Source organism: Ranitomeya variabilis, chromosome 6, assembly GCF_051348905.1.
Source record: "Ranitomeya variabilis isolate aRanVar5 chromosome 6, aRanVar5.hap1, whole genome shotgun sequence".
Lineage (NCBI taxonomy): Eukaryota > Metazoa > Chordata > Amphibia > Anura > Dendrobatidae > Ranitomeya > Ranitomeya variabilis.
In genome coordinates, this window is record NC_135237.1 from 63,697,782 (window position 1) to 63,715,518 (window position 17,737).

At 42.5% G+C, this 17,737-nt stretch overlaps 1 protein-coding gene across 4 annotated transcripts in view; it reads left to right on the forward strand.

The window, feature by feature from the left end:
* The window catches only part of ESYT2 (extended synaptotagmin 2), a 156,993-nt gene that overhangs the window by 94,481 nt on the left and 44,775 nt on the right, over window positions 1-17,737 (forward strand). For all 4 annotated transcript variants that reach the window (XM_077268568.1, XM_077268569.1, XM_077268570.1 and 1 more), the window contains exons 5-8: window positions 394-466; window positions 2,171-2,260; window positions 15,832-15,887; window positions 17,329-17,449. In XM_077268568.1, coding sequence (XP_077124683.1) covers window positions 394-466; window positions 2,171-2,260; window positions 15,832-15,887; window positions 17,329-17,449 — 340 coding nt within the window. The remainder of the gene's footprint in view (window positions 1-393; window positions 467-2,170; window positions 2,261-15,831; window positions 15,888-17,328; window positions 17,450-17,737) is intronic.

Genomic DNA, 17,737 nt, shown 5'->3' on the forward strand with positions numbered 1-17,737 from the left:
ATTGAGATACAGTTTTTAAGTAAATGGAACTGCAGCAATGCCGATATCCATATGACTATAAATGCGGTGGATAGATGTGCCAAATATAATAGTCCTATACAACAGCCCCCGGACCCAGCGCTACTCCCATGCATCCTACAGCTATACTTGTGCTGTATACATAAAGTCTATAATTAACCCTCTGTGGGGGGCTCTGGGGATTCGTGAACCCTTTTCATCTTTTTTTTTTTTTTCTGACCGGAATCATAATAAGCAGCCCGTGCTGCTGACATCCGACGTCATCGTCCGTGTTAGCCACTAATGGATTTCGCATGTTTGTAATTACATCACTGCCGAAGCAAATTGGACGGATTTCAATTATGCTCTATGTTCTTTGTTCTTTTCCTTTCTCAGTTTTGTAGGAAACACAGAAATCGATTTGGAGATTAAAAGATATTTCTGCAGGGCTGGAGTGAAAAGTATCCAGGTAAAGGAGTTTATAGATGCAATCAGCACTGCCATAAAATGGGTATGGGATACTATATTTGGGGTCCTGTACTAACACCCCATATTCCCAAGTGGGGTGCTGATCTGAAGGATGATCTTTAAAGAAATGAAGGTGATTCATTGGGTCAGGTGGTCCGTGCCCCCCACTGACGGCATGTAGGAGGAGCGGATAATAGGTTTTATTTTCCCAAAGCAACTAAATGGGCAAAGCAAGCAACTTGGCAAGTCTGGTTTTGTGCCTCCAGCTCCCAAGCAGAGCCATATGTTTCCATAATGACAGACTAAACAAGCTCTGCATATTCTGGTCCTACGGTCGTGATGGCATCCATGTGTCCCCAATATGGGTCAGATGAGAGGAAGCGGAGCTGCAGGATTAGGCTGGTACTATTAGTACCTGATAACCCCTAATGCACCACTCAGACGTTCACTAATACATGTTCCCTGCCCCTAGTAATATACTGACCGGCCGCCGTCTTCTGCTCTTCCCAGCACCACTCCGGTCCCATCCCACCATCACGTGCCAACAGCTCCTGACTGACTGGAAGTCACAACTAATGGTCACAAGCGCTCAATGTAAGTGTATGAGACCCTCGTTCTGGCTTCCATAGACTTACAGTGAGAAGGGACCTCCTGCTCGCCCACCAAACAGTGGAAGGTCACTACTAGCAGAAGATGAGTTCTCCTTCAATGGAAGTCTTCAAACAGAGGCTGACCATTTGTTGCTCCGAGATGGTTTAGTGGATCCTGCATTGGGCAGAGAGGGACCCTGGAGGTCCCGTCTAACTCTAACAATCTATGATTTTATGATCGGAGCGGCACCGAGAACAGAAGACTGCGCCTGGTAAATATTCTACTACCGGCAGGGAACAGACATTAGGAATACCACTCCTGGGGTGAAGTAAAAAAAAATGCTTTAAAATGAATGGGGTTGTCCCTGCCAAACACACTAGTACAACAAGTTCGGCCATGACTCTCGGGTGTGTATAGAGGCCCCGGACAGATGATTGTCAGGGAGATAAGGATCAGGCATGTCCAGTTTCCAACTGCCTATCCTTTCATCCGCTAGAGATAAGCAAACTCCAAAGAGAACACGGGATCGCTCTGCAGAACATGCATTCCTGCATATGGGAGATACGGCCGATGTAACTGTGTCCGAACTACGGCCAAACAATGGTTCTACGACCGCCATATTAGGTGTATGGGGGGGCTTTATTGTAGTTTATCAATATCCGCTCAGACACCCCCACCGATCAGCTGTGTGCAGCTCAGGCGGCGGTCTGATGTAAACCGTGAACAGAGCTGCACTGTGCCATTCAGTCTGAAACGAGCGGTATCCCGTAGTGAAGGTCCAGAGAATAAGCGAGTAGGAGCTGATCTGCAGTACCTGGCAGCGGCTGCTACACCTGAACAGAGCTGCACGGTGTAGCCCCATTCACAGTTAATATCCGGCTGCAGCTAATCATTGATTTTCTATGGTGATGAAGGACCCGCATCGCGTGATATTAATGACCTATCCCAATCATAAGTCATCAATATCATATTCCCCCTTTAATAGGTGACGATATGTAACGCATGGCTGAGCCATGGTCTACTAGTGCTCGATCCCTTTTTCACAAATAATTAATTTTAAAGTAAATTATATCCATATTTAGTCTGTATAAAACAATATGTTTTTCTGTTCTAGCTCCACGGTACGGTGAGGGTGATTCTGGAGCCTTTGCTCGGAGACATACCAATAATCGGGGCACTTTCTTTGTTTTTCCTGAAGAAACCGGTGAGTGCGATCCATTCATTTTTTGTACTTTTTTTTTCCTTTTCCGTTATTGTTGAGTGGAGACATGGGAGAGTAGAATATTTTGCAGGCCATTGCGTCTGTCGAGTCACCACTAAGATGGTCGGACTGTAGGTAGAACGCCAGGACTCGGATTAACACAATTATTGTGCAGATATTTTGTAAAATATGTTGCAGGGATGTTTTTATTTCTTGTTCGTGTGTTTTTAATACAAGAACATTATATACATGTGGATTCTCTAAATGCAGGAAATTGTCAGCAGCATGAGATCAATTACTGCAGACGGGATCTCCTTGGGGTTAATGTATTTTAATAAAAATAAGCTCACGTGTTGGGAAATGTAATTACCGCAACAAACAAAATTGCAAAGTGTTTAGTAGTATCCAAAATGGCATTTTCAGGCAGAACAATTATTCAGGAGAGACACTGAGATGCATTACATATAATGGTGATGGCACGGTACCTCCCTGCCCCTACTCCCCATACTGCATACAGGTGTAACAGCCGGGCGTCCAGTTCACGGCAGACAAGCTACTCAGCAATGGCAGGAATAATGCATGCTGTGAATGGAAGGGAAAGGCAGTCCTTACACCTATAGTGCTGGCAAACTGTTGTTAAAGGGCAATCATTCACTTAAAATGAGTGGATGGCAAATTACAGAGTCTAAGTGTTGGACATTTCCTTGACATATTAGACTGCCGTGTGCACCAAATGCAGTTTTCAGGCGTGATGGGGAAAAATGACAGCATACTTTTCTACAGGTCTCGGGTGAAAGCGCAGGCACACGTTACTGCCACTTGGTTTTGTTTGAATACGAAAAGTGCATTTCTGAACCATTTAAAGAGTTTGTCCAGGGCTGAAATATTGATCACCTATCTGACACCCCCATCGATCTCCTTAGGGTAGGTCATCAATAGTTCAGTCTTGTCCATAGACTTCTGTACAAATCTATGCTTACTTCCACCTTTGACTTGTCATCACTGAACTAGATATCCCAGCATGCCCTGGTACCCGTGTATTTCACTATATGTGATTTATTTTGTGTTTTCTCTGCTCTCGTGCATTATTGGTGTGCTTCCATGTAGGAGATTACTGCATAGATAGGTGTGGATCCTGCTGTCAGATAAACAAGTCATGTCCATCAATGTAGTGTAGCTGGGTCTCTGTACATCCACAGAAGATCTGTGGTTAGTTCTTCAAGATGTTTGGAACAACCTCCTGCCGACTTCCTTAAAGTGTTGCACATTTACCTAGAAAGATCCTTCGATCTAGGAGACAGAGGATAGTCCCACCAAATACTGATTTTTGATTTAGATTTCTCTTTTGTTCATTTAATTTTGTTTTTTTATTAATTAATAAAAATAAACTATTAAGATTTCAATCTTGGAAAGCATTGTTACGTTGCAGCATTTTTTCCACAAGTGCTTAAAAGATCTAACGTGTATGTCCCCATGTTGGAGGAAGGGCAGATACATTGGGCCCGATTCAGTATTACACTTGAGACTTTTTTCGTCCAGTGTTAGGTGTTTTTAGCCTGTTTTTTATTTTGTGTCAAATTCTTTTAATTTGTGCGTATTTTTTAAAGCCGTCTTTTGTGCTGACCTTTTTTATGCTCATCATTGTAAGGCTATGTTCACACGATCCTTTTTTTGCTGCGGATCCGCAGCGGATTTTCAGCTGCGGATCCGCAGGCGTTTTCCATGCAGGGTACAGTACAATCAGAACCAAAAAACACGAAGTATATAACTCATAAAAGTTAAAGTATATATGTTTATTAATAAGTATACAGAAAAAACAAACAAAACAAAAATAATTACAATCCAGAAAAATAAGCAATAATTACCGCAGAGTCATATGAGTATTGAGAACTGGGTGCACCAGAACCAGTGTTGCACCATGGACAAAGAGCCCCCCGACGAAGCTGTGGGCGAAACGCGCGTAGGGACGCGTGTTGACACACATGGACAAGGAAAAGGGTAAGAGGACAACATGAGATTAGCTCTTATATTGTTAGGATGACGGTCACTGGACCATAGGGTATATCCCGTCCTATCTTATAATTATACCTATTACTGTGGTATAGTAAGCACTGGCACTTTAAATTATAGATTCCCCTCTTTGTCCATGGTGCAACACTGGTTCTGGTGCACCCAGTTCTCAATACTCATATGACTCTGCGGTAATTATTGCTTATTTTTCTGGATTGTAATTATTTTTGTTTTGTTTGTTTTTTCTGTATACTTATTAATAAACATATATACTTTTTTAACTTTTATGAGTTATATACTTCGTGTTTTTTGGTTCTGATTTAATTTGAAGTATCTCAGGGTACCATCCCGATGAGTCCTGGATGATCCAGACAGGACTATTTTCTATATAGTTATGGTTTCTGTATCTGAGGTTTTGTTTCTAGGGTACAGTACAATGTAACCCTATGGAAAACAAAATCCGCTGTTCCGACGTTCCTTTTTTCCGCTGGAAAATCCGCGCTGATTTTCTGCGGAAAAAAAGAAGTACCATGTCAATTCTTGCTGCGGATTCCGCAACTGTTTTCCACCTGCACCAATAGGAAACTGCAGTTGGAAAACAGCCGTGGAATCCGCAGTAGAAACAGGACAAAAAACCGCAGTGGAAAACCACCGCGGATTTGCACTGCGGGTTTTCCAAAACAGGACCTGAAAAATCCGCAGGAAAAAAAGGATCGGGTGAACAAGCCCTAAGGGGTGTAAGGCTCCAGATTTATTTTTTTTTTGACTGATTCCTCAACAAAAATAAAAATGTTGCAAGATTTTTGCCCACGAGTGCAGTCATTTCGCCCATTTGCACACAAGTGTAGTCTTCCCCTTGGAATGTTTTATATACACCTTTTGCATACGTTTTGAAACTTTTAAGCAGATCTTGCGACTTTTTTCTTTAAAAAGTTGCAAAAACTGTTGGACAAAAATTAAGAACAGATGGGATTACACAAAACCACAAACTTGTAGCCGGGAAGAAGCTTCATTTTGTAAAGAAAATGAAGCCAAGAGAAGTCTGAAGTACAAGCAGCGGAGATTAGAAGTCTCTGTGCTCCCCTCCCTCCACAATATGTCTTCCATTATCGCAATGAGTGGTTTCTGATTTGCAAGCAAATGTAACATGTAATCACACGGCACAATCGTCTGCATTTGTGTAAGGGACAAGTTGTTCAAAGCCAAGAACACCCATGTGAAAAATTTACTGGCCCGCAAAAAAAACTGGTTGCTCCACCTTTGATAAATATGAACTCTGGTGTCAAGAAGGACGAAGGAATACTTCAAGATCATTCTGTAATAATCAAAAGGCGACCGCTTCTTCTGAGGAATTGCTCAATCTAATATGTACCTGAGTTTTCAGCCAAAATTGAAAATATGGATTTCTTTTAGTAAAGGTACTGGGTCAGACAAAACCCAGTAGAATATAATGGACCGGTAATGATGGCCAAATGTGCCTAAAGTGAGTACACTGATTAATACAATGTGCAGGTCACATATCAATATAAAAAGATATATTTATTAATAAACTATTCAAATAATAGCCATTAACAAATTGGACCGAGACCGACAGATAATCACTGCAACGAGTATATGTGCAGCAAGATGGGAGAAGTGCAACATTAATAGTGTATTATACTGCATAATTAAAGGATATTGGAGCCGGTCCAAGGCATAAATGTAAAAGCCCTCTAGTTGCCGTTAGATCTGCCTTCCTGTAGTTCCATTGCTCCTGCATATCACAGAAGATAATACTCAGTCATATGCATTAACAGCAGCAGGTATCAAACACCGCTCAGCCCTGCTTGTGTTAGCACTGCCTTATTTCACAATTGATGAATGGATGTACAGGCAAAGCAGAGCGCAGAACTATTGATCTCTCCCAGACTAATAACATCAGCCCTCAGCCACCCCAGAAATGGCTTAGCCTTGTGTTTTCCCAATTGCCTTGGTACATTGGCAAGTGGGGTAATATTTTGGGGTTGATGTCAGCTTTATAATGATAGTTGACATCAAGCCCAGGGGTTAGCAATGGAGAGGTGTCAATCTGACACCCCATTACTAACCCCTTAGTTATAGTCAAAAATAAGAAAAACACACAGAATAAAGTTCTTTTAATTGAACAAAATACTACCCAACAAATCCCCTCTGTCTGTAGATAATCTACAAAAATGAGGTCCCACGACGAAACCCAACTCTGCTATATCCAGTGTATGGTGCTATGTTCAAAGAACGCGGTTCCATTCACTGGAGCTGCAGCAACTTCCGGGTGTAGCGCTATGCTCTGCGAAACCCCGCTGCTGGGAATTGAGGTGACGTCAGTAAGGTTATCTCAGTTCACAGAGCCTGGTTTTCACAAGGGCAGCACCTCTGTGAACAGAGAGAACCTAACTGTAAGGTCACCTGAGTTAATAGCAGTTGGTTATCTTGCTGAACAGTGCCAGTGCCGGATTGATGAATGATCGCGAGTCAGGCACTACAGATATCGCGAAACTCGGTGGCTGTGAACTAGGGTAACCTTAAAAGCCTGGAAACCTTAAGAGAAACTTTAAGGTTACTGGAGTTTCCAGCTGCTGGAACACCTGAAGGAGGAACTAAAACTTCCTTGGTTGTGCATTTTACTGTACTTGTTAATAAATAAATTTAAAAAATGACGTAGTGTCCCCACTATTTTAATAATCAGTTGAGGGAAAGCAGACAGGGTGGGGATTGGCGTTATTATTCTGGGAAGGGGCCAATATCCTTAAAGGTTCCAGCTATTGATATCAGCTCATTTTACAAGGTTAGTAATGAGGGTGTCTTATAAACGCTTCTCTCCATTACTGACCCCTGAGCTATATGTCAGCTGACATTAAATAGCTGACATCAATGCCAAAACTATTGCCCTCTTTGCCACTGGACCAGGGCAAGTGTGAAAAGCAGGGCAAAGCGCCAGAATTGATGCATATAATAAATGCTCCTTTTCTGGGGCAGCTGCGGACTGCTATTTTTAGGCTGGGCCAATATCCATGGCCCCTTGCCAGTCTGATAATATCATCCCTCAACTGTCTGCTTTAGCTTGTCTGGTTATCAAAAGCAAAAGAGACCCCATGCCGGATATTTTTTAAAATAAATATTGTAAAAAAAAAAAACGGCTTGGGTACCCCTCTATTTTTGATAACCAGCCAAGAGAAAGTTTAGGGCTGCAGCCCACAACGGTCAGCTCTACCTGTGCTGGTTATCATGAGTAGAGGAGACCCCTCGTATTTTTAGTTATTTTAATAATTTTTTTACACAGTGCGCCGCCGTCCAATCATAGCCATGCCAATACTTGACATGGCTGTGATGGGGCCAGAATTTTAACAAGCTTTGTTTGGGCTGCCGAACCCAAACAGTTAAACAGACTTCCTGGAGAAGTCAGTGTTTGGAGTTGGTGCATAAGCACTAGGTGTCCAACATGGACCCCCAACATTACCGTTCAGGTTCGCCCATCTATAGTCATTGCCTTTCATTACCTACATTGTGGAGGCTGATTGACACATATGGGAACACTGACATAACATTGCCTAAATGCTCAGGTTTATGAAGAATTATCTCCAAGGCTTTGAAAGCGAACAACACGGCAATATTTTGACATCCATGTTTTAACTTTACGTCAGTGGGTTTTTCTGGGGACCAAGTGTCTGAGGGAAAAAAAAAGAAAGTCTCTCATCCGAGTCCGTGATCAAACTAACCCATTCAAATGAATGTATCTTTGGAAAAAAAAAAGATAGCGCTCGTATGCCATCTGTGTTTCCTCCAAATGCTTATTACTATTTAATAGGTGGGAGAAGCTTGGAAATCGTAATCATTTTATTTTTTTGCATATGAGAAAAACTGATGAAACCCTGATGGTAAAAACTGATACAGGAACCCAAAATAGATGTAAATCGGATCCAGCACACTCATGACAAATGTTCAAGTGTTCCCCTATATGTGGAAAACAAAATGTACATTTGAATGAGGCCTAAGAAAGATACATTTGCTCTAAATCCTTGATGCAACAACTTTTTTGGACTGAGGACCACGTTGTCCAATCCAAGGGACCACATTTCAGTCTGAAAGGGTTATTTCTATCTGAGAGATTTCTGGCATTTCAGAAGTATAGGTCCTAAATATCTGATGTGTGCTGGCTTCACTTACAAGTATTGTGAGGATCGAGGGAATAACGGTTCCCTTCTCTTTGCACTGTGACTTGCCGTGCTCTCCGTTGTAGCTTCACTATTGCTGTAGCAGCACTCATCGTGGCCATCTCTGCGCCCTACATGCTCCCTTCTAGAATGCCATTAATATAATACCTACGTGTTCCTGATCCAGCACTACGTTACACTCCTCTCCGACATGAAAAATCCATATGACCAGCCACCAGAGAAAGTTTGTAGTGCTGGAGAACTATGTAATTAATGTATGTCTCAAGCTGCAGACAGATCAAAATTGGAAATGGAAAGTAGTACATTTATGGTAATGGTGTAGCGTGCTCACAATGCTGCATGTTCTTAAATTTCTAATTATATTGATTTTGTTATTGATTAAGTAGCTGTTGTAGAGCACAGACACAGTTGGGAACCTTTCTCGTAGTTGACATTCGATGCTCTTGTAACATAAAGCGCGCACACTAGGTGAGGTACATCCTCTAAGCCCAAGGTCCGGGTTGGTACGAGGGCCACGCGTGTCGGTGTAGCAGGCGGGTATTGCACTCTGGAAACAGATAGTAGTTACTGGAGGCAAGCAAAGCCTTAAAGTGATCCTGGAAGCCGCAGGCAGACCGGTAACTTCCTTGAGACATAGAAGGAACCAGTCTTAAAGGGGTTCTAGAAGCCACAAGCGGACAGGAAACATAGAGGAGATAAAGTTTTAAAGGGGTCCTGGAGACCACTGGCAGGAAGCAGGGTTACTGGAAGCCACAGAGAAGTAGTTTAAGGACTGGAAATCACAGGCAAACAGGAGACTGCCTGGAGCTTATGGACTGGAACTGTGCACAGACAAACTAAGGCTAGGTTCACATTGCGTTAATGGGTGTCCGCTAGCGGACTCCGTTACATGGCGCAATTGTCGCAATTAACGCTATGTAACGGGTCCGTTAGCGCACCCATTGACCGCAATGTTCTAACGGGTCGCTAACGCATCGCTGACGCATGCCATTTTTGGCATGCGCTAGCGATGTCCCGTTATTTTCGGACGGACCTCGAACGCTGCTTGCAGCGTCCGAGGTCCGTTCCTCGCTAGCGCAGATCAGGCATCTGCGCTAGCGGGATCACCAAACGCGATCCCTTTTGGGACATTGCGTTAGCGCAATCCGCTAGCGTATGCGCTAAACGGATTGCCCTAACGCAATGTGAACCTAGCCTAAGAGTTACTAGCAAGCATTATTACAATATTAACATACAGGTGTGAGTCTTGAGAGGCCTTATATAGGCCAAGGAAATTCAACACATAGGAGCACGTGGGGCTGCTTGCAAAGCCTGACGTGGTGCACAACATTTTTTGAACAGAATGGGGGGAGGTGCACAAGAGCTCTAGGTTTCATCTAACACTCAATGACTGATATATCCATTATGGAGCTGGTGTAGCTTGTGTGGAGGGGGCTCAGAAGCCGGCATCTGACAGTCAACATCTCGCCTGCAACTAGTTCCAATGGCTGCCTTTAACTACTTCATGACATGTGCCATATATATGGCACATGTCATGTCTGGCTGCCTTTAACCCCTTCATGACATGTGCCATATATATACACGGCACATGTCATGTCTCCCCCTTTGATGCTTGCTCCGGAGCTGATCTCGCATCTTCTCCGACACATGACAACTTATTTCAACATCCATCTCTGACAGCGACGTTTAACATGCACATGCCTTCCCTGTCACATGATCGCGAGGCGCTGATGGGCTGGCATGACAACCCGGAATCTACAGGGAACCCTTGTGGTTGTCATAACTGATATGCTATGAGCTCCGCCCTGTGGCCAGCATTCATACTAGACAAGCAATTGTGCTACACACAGGAGGACTGAAGCCCTGCTGTGTGTAGCAGAAGTGATCAGAACACTGCAGCTTCAGGTCTCCTATGGAGACTATTTAAAGCAGTAAAAAGTGTGGAAAAAAATGTATTTAAAAGTTCAAATATCGTATCGCCGCGTTCAGATTTGCCTTATCTATCAAGATATAAAAATCATTTTTTTAATTGATTGGATTAATTAACGCCAGAATTAATTTTTTTTGGTTGCTGCAACATTGCAATAAAAGACAATCAAAACATTGTATCTACCTCAAAATGATATGAATGAAAACATCATGTTGGCGCACAAAAAATAAGCCCTTACCCAGTCCCAGATCCCGAAAAATGCAGACCGTGCGGGTCTTGGAAAAATTTTTTATTTTTCTAGCAAACTTTGGATTTGTTTTCCACCAATTTAAAAAAGAATCTATACATGTTTGGTATCTGTGAACTTGTAATGACCCGGAGAATCATAATGGCAGGTCAGTTTTAGCATTTAGTGAACATAGTAAAAGAAATTTAAAAAAAAGTGTGGAATTGTACTTTTTTTTGCAATTTCACCACGCTGGGATTTTTTCCCCCCATTTTCTGGTACATTATATGGTAAAATCGGTTGTCGTTCAAAAGTGAAACTCGTCCCGCAAAAAAACAAGCCCTCACTTGGCCATATTGATGGAAAAATAAGAAAGTTATGGTTCTGGGAAGAAGGGGAGGAAAAAAAACAGAAAATGGCCTGTGGGGGGGTGGGGGGGTGAAGAAGTTAAATCTCTGCAGTAGTGATGAGCGAGTGTACTCGTTGCTCAGGTGTCCTCCGAGTATTTGTTAGTGCTCGGAGATTTAGTTTTCCTTGCCTCAGCTGGATGATTTACGGCTACTAGCCAGCCTGAGTACATGTGGGGATACCCTAGCAACCAGGCAACCCCCACATGTACTCAGGCTGTCTAGTAGCTGTAAATCTTTCAGCTACGGCGATGAAAACTAAATCTCCGAACACTATCAAATACTCGGAGGACACCCGAGCGTGCTCAGGAAAACCCGAGATGAAAAAAAACCCGAGCTTCAAGTACACTCGCTCATCACTACTCTGCAGCTAAATAGCTACACATGATCCTGTCTGGGCGTCCATTCCTACCTCCTAAGGACCCCTGTTCCTGCCATGTTGCTACTCCTGTGAAGGCCATCCACTGTCTGGGCTTTATAAGAGGCAGTAATTAGTACTATATACTGAAAATATTTGGGTATTACAGTATAAGTACAAGCAATCTAACAAGGAGATATATATATATACATACATACATACATACACATACACGTATATGTATATATATATATATATATATATATATATATATATATATATATATATATATACACACACATACATACATACATACATACATACATACATACATACATACATACATACATACATACATACATATACACACACACACACACACACACACACGAAACAGCACAGCAGACTTTTAGAAAAAAGTGATGTTTAATAGAATAGAGGTATAGATATAGATATATATAGATATATATAGATATATATAGATATATATATAGATATAGATATATATATTCTAAACCCTGTTCTTTCCCCACTCTTGTTAGCTGGAGACCTGTCAATCACTGAACCGCCCACTGGACTCCTCAGCGTAGAGCAAGCAGGGATTTCAATACATAAGATCTAAGTAGTGCTGATTTTTCCCCATGTCGGCCCCGTGTCCCGTTATACCTAATAGTCTTTGCAGATGTTAGTGACGCGGGATTTTCAGCATAACCACAGATGGATTCTGCATTTTTCTATACCTCCTGTAGACAAGTTCTGCATTTTCTCACGTATATTCCGGTCTCTTTTATTAGTGTATATATGGAATGAAATCCCGCTTGTGTGGAGCAGGATGAGTCGGAGCCGGTGCTGTATAATGAAGGGAAGGAGCGCGCGTTACTCTCAGGACACTGGAATTCTCTGGCTCCATCACTAAGGCGGGATTTTTGTCCCTCTCACATTTTCCAGGCCAGGAGAATTGGCAGAAGATCGCCTTGTTGTCCCCGGAGTGGTTGTAGGACTTCTTCTCTCCCCTTATAAGGCCGTGTTGTCTAAATTAATAATAATGTACATTCTTATCAAGTGCGCCTGAGCCGGCCCTGTGACTGCTGGGCTGGAAATGTTTGTAGCACAGGCTAAGATTCACTTGGCACCGCGCTGCCTGACCTTCTGGAGTCGGAGAGAAGGTTGTAGTCATCTGCCATAGATTAAATGCTTAATTTCTCGGGGAAGAGATGTCTTTGTATGGAGAGGAGTGTGAGCTTCTACCAAAGGGAAGGACGTCCTGCTAATCGCTCCAATATTAAATAAAAAAAAATCATCCCATTTTCATCCATATAGTGATCAAAAATGCAATCCTTATGGCATCCATTTACATTAGTGGTAATTAGCACTAGCAATTAGTTTTCCATGAGCACTGCAATGTGTGTATAAAAATCACATTCGATACAGTTGATCCGTATTTTTTTTGCGCACCCATAGACTTTTATTGTGCACGCTGCGATTTTACAAAATGCATTTTTGCACTGACTCTGTCAATGATAAACCAACGCACATCTGAGCAGCTCAAGTGAATAACATTGGTCCTAGTGCTGTCCGTGTCATGTCACTTTTTTCTTTCATGGGCAAAACTTGGACCAAAAAGATGGTGGTGTGATCCAGCTGACTGCTATCGTGCGCGCTGCATCAGTCCTGTAGGCTCTGAATGGGCTGACAACACACAGGCTTTCCTGCGGCCATGCACTGAGGAGGAACCGGGAACGTGTGACCCTTCTGATCGTGGTGGTTGATGACCATCTCGGGGAAAATCCATGTAATAAGATAGCCTTGAGGTTACAGTCAGATAATGGGGGCTGAAAGACGATGCTGTCAGTCAGATGATGATACACAAAAGTTAGCATCCCTTTGGTTTTATTTTACGGGAACAAGATTTTCAAAATATGGACTGATTTACACATCTGTAGGTGTGCGGTCCAAGTACGGACCACGATACACGTACCGGCCACGGGTCTCCTGACCCAAACTGAACCGCTTCATGGGCATATGTGAGGTTGTCAAGTTTGGGTTAGAAGAGCTTCTGCCGGCCGTGCATCCTGGTCCATACTCTGACTGCAACACCGGTGTGTGACTGTAGCCCGAAGATGCATTAATCCCAGCTGTCCGTGGCCATTAAACGTCCACTGATCGGCTACATAAAGCCAATCGGTGGGTGTTTACTGCCCTATTTAGAAAGGTCCGACGAACACTCTACGTACGCAAAAAAAAACCCGATAGTTCTGTGTGCACGGATTATCATGTTGTCAGCAGCAAATCACCTGTTTTATACAGGATTATTATTTTTTGCGCAGAATTAAAAATCTTTGCACTCGACTAGTGAGCGTTTCGCTGGATCTTCAGGGGGTTTCCAGTCTGTTTAAACAGTTTGATAGTCGACAATGAGCATTTTTACAAGCACTTGTTTGCCGATCTTCTAAGCGTTGCTTGCCTTATATTATCACCCTCATATGAAAGTGAGCGCAGAGTAAAGGGGGCTGGATAGAGGGGGTGCTCATATCTATCCAATCAGATCACTGCTTTAATTTTCTAATAGTCCGTATAAAGCTGGAGCGAGAGGCTGGCGGCTGTAGGTTACGGCTTCACGGTTTGCACAAGGTAATACGCACAAGGACAGAAGTATGAAGAGGGTCATAAAAGAAAGTGTTTGAATGGGTGCCAGGCAGGCCAGTTGTAACCGTGTTTTCAGAGTGTCTTCACGGATGTGATGAATGATGCCGCACTCTTCAACCGCCTTTACATATCTCTGTGGCTATTACCCCATCGCACGCCGGTCCTGTGAGTGACACGAGTCGTAGTCATATCTCTTCTGCCGCTGACCGCAGATCTCTCATGACTTGATGGTTTCTAGGCAGTGTGCCTGCTTGTCCACAAACAGCCTTGTGTAGGAAATCATGTACAGAAATAACCCTCCATACAGCACATAACCCTTTGGTTAACGGCAATGACACTGATGCGTTTTTCATGGCTTTTTTTTGTTCTTCTTTTATGGTTTGTAAAATGAGATTAACGTTGCTGGAGTGTTGGAGAACACCATGAGAGGGAATCATTTTCATTGTGACTTAATACATCACCTGGTCAAAAAGGGCCATTTTTCTATTTTATTTTATTCCCGCCACTTCTCTGAATATTCAGTTTTTTTTCTGTGTAAATCCGCCAGAGATATGGGCCCTTGTTTATATGTAGTGTTACTTTTTTAAGTCTTTATCATGGAGGTGGTGCTCAGAGGAAAATAATGTTTCCTACAACTCTGCATGTCCTGAAAAGTAACCACTCTGGGACATCTTTCCTAGAACTCTGCATGTCCTGAACAGTAACCACTCTGGGACATCTTTCCTAGAACTCTGCATGTCCTGAACAGTAACCACTCTGGGACATCTTTCCTAGAACTCTGCATGTCCTGAACAGTAACCACTCTGGGACATCTTTCCTAGAACTCTGCATGTCCTGAACAGTAACCACTCTGGGACATCTTTCCTATGGCTGTGCCATCCTGTTATTATTCCTAAAATTAATGAATAAATTGAAGACCGGGTGACACCATCCCCTTTGTCGGGTGGGTGCCCCCCAACACAGTCTGACATTGACAGTACTGATTGTACAATAGGTTGCAGTTACATATGATGATACAGACATTGGTGGCACTGACAGCTGGCAGTATGGAGGGTTGATGTATCTGTAACCTATTGTTGGACTACAACTCTGTGTGCTCTGCCTGAAACCTCAGGCTTCCAAAGCCTAAATTAATGTATCAGACCATTTTTACAAAACTGACAGTATCTTTCCAGACCTTCTGAAATTTGGCCGTTGACACAGTGGTTTGGCATTTCCTCCTATTAGTCAGCAGTGCAGGGAAATAAAAAATCATAACGGTAAAAATGTGACTTTTATAAAGTCCTAGTAATACTTTTTTTTTTCTTCCCCAAGTTTGAGAATTCTGTTTTTTAAAGCTAAAACACAATAATTTGTCATTCAGCAGAAACTGTAACAAAAAATTCAAAAATGGAGCTTGCCATCAGTATATTATTGTCATTGCCATGGCCGGCTTCCAAGTCATCATTTGGGGGACCAATACAAAATGTAAAATAGCCCCCAATTATGACCCACACCGTGTGCTCCTCTGCAGACTGAGCCCCCTCCTGAATGCTGGAAATGTGCTGCAGTAACAGGGGAATGTCGAGCTTCGCGACCTCTCTGCTCCTTGTGACTTGCCCTGCAGTAAGGACTTGCCGAGGCGGCTGTGCGAGGTGCAGCTTTCTTCGTTGGCTTCTAGCACGCTCAGCTGTTTCTGGAAGTCCCATAGAAGTGAATGGGGAGAGTCGCACATGCCCTGCCACCTCGCCATTCACAGAGGCACAAGACGGAGATGTCGGGTTTGTGGTCACTTTGTCATTTTTATGGCTTTTTTTTTCTTTTTTAGCTCCTAGATATTAACTGGACAGGACTTACAAATATGTTGGATATTCCTGGTCTGAAGTAAGTACAGAAAGTCATTTCTATGATCAAAACACTAACTAAATGACTTATACAAGTATGTAAGGGGACATAGCCCCTATAAAGTCCCAGCTTTAATATAACTTTTTAGTGGTTTAGTTGCCAGAAAAGAAAACTATTTTGTGTGCAAATGAGGTGGCTCAGTGCACCCTTGGTGTGGCCGAGGATGCAGGGCACCACTCTCCCCTCCATTAACATATTGAGCTATGGTATGTAATATTTCATTTGACAGCGCTGAAAATCATCTGAACTCAATTAGCCGCTCTGCATGGATGCTTCAGCCGTGCTGACATAGTGTCATTGCTGCTGTCTGCAGCCGCACTCACATAGTATAGGTACGCAGGCCACATGCGGATGTAGGCGGAGCTGAGCGGCGGAGGTGTGGCCGTGGGCGGGGCTTCACAGAGGAAGTCCGCAGCTCAGCAAAATGCTAGTGTGAAACTAGCCTAAGTGGTTAAGTTAGCAATTTGGATGTGTCAGACTCCCTTTCACTGTCACTATGGATTTAGAATATACATGGGATTATAATGCACATATGGATTATAAATGGGGTTAAATTAAAGTTCTAATTACCCAATTATAATATTCTGTACACACGGAAGTTTGGAAAGATCAATGTAAAGGAACCAAAGCATGAAAACACTGTCTTTCCATACATTGAACTGACTCCTAGTGAAAGAATGTTTGCTGTACATACCCACAAAATAATAGTAATCGTAATACTGATATTGTCTTCTCCACATTAAAAATAAATATATATATATATATATATACTAGATGGTGGCCCGATTCTAGCTCATTGGGTATTCTAGAATATTCTGACTGACAGAACATGTTCAGTAAACTTGAGTGAACTATGTCGCACCGTGATTGACAGAACTTGTTCAGTAAACGTGACTGAACTACGGCCGGACTGCGCCTGTCGCTGATTGGTCGTGGGCGGCTGGCGCGACCAATCAGCGACCCGGGATTTCCATTACAGACAGACAGAATTAGACGATTATATAGTGTGTATGTATATATATGTGTGTGTGTATATATGTGTGTGTGTGTGTATATATATATATATATATATATATATATATATATATATATATAATATTTTTATTTTTTTATATTATAAACCATTGCTCTGTGAATGTATTCTACACAGCCGTTGCATGGCAGAGCTGATAGTTCTTAGCAGACGGAGATCATATCGGACAGTGACCATTGTAGCCACCTTGGGCCATTTCTCCTGTAACATAGGCTAATTTGGATGACCTAGGTACAGTAAAAAACTGCATAATAAAAAATCCCTGTAGGGATCGGCGATACAAAGACTAGGTGATGTGTTTCACATCCTATAATTATAATGGTAATACATGGTATTTTTTTTTTCTTGTACTGAAAAGTGGTTATTTAATTTTTTTTTCTTGAACAGTGGAGTCTCTGATACTATAATTTTGGATATTATATCCAACTACTTGGTTCTGCCAAATCGCATCACTGTGCCGCTTGTGAGTGATCTGCAGATTGCACAGCTTCGCTTCCCTATTCCCAAGGTGAGTAGAAAAAGAAAAAGCTTATTATTGTGTATTAATGAGTTTTTTACATGGTCCTAGTACTTACATGACCATTCCTACAGTAATAAACAAATAAAAATGTCATTTTACTTATTTAAAGATAAGCTGATCACAAACGATCCTGCTACCCAGACCCCACTGATCAGCTATAGTCAGGTAGGGAGCCCATTAGTAAGCGTTCAGTTTCCCTGTAGCGCCACCTCAGGGGAAATAAAGCATTACACAATGTCTTTTGAATGCGGTCTGTGTACTGCAGGGAAGGCTGGG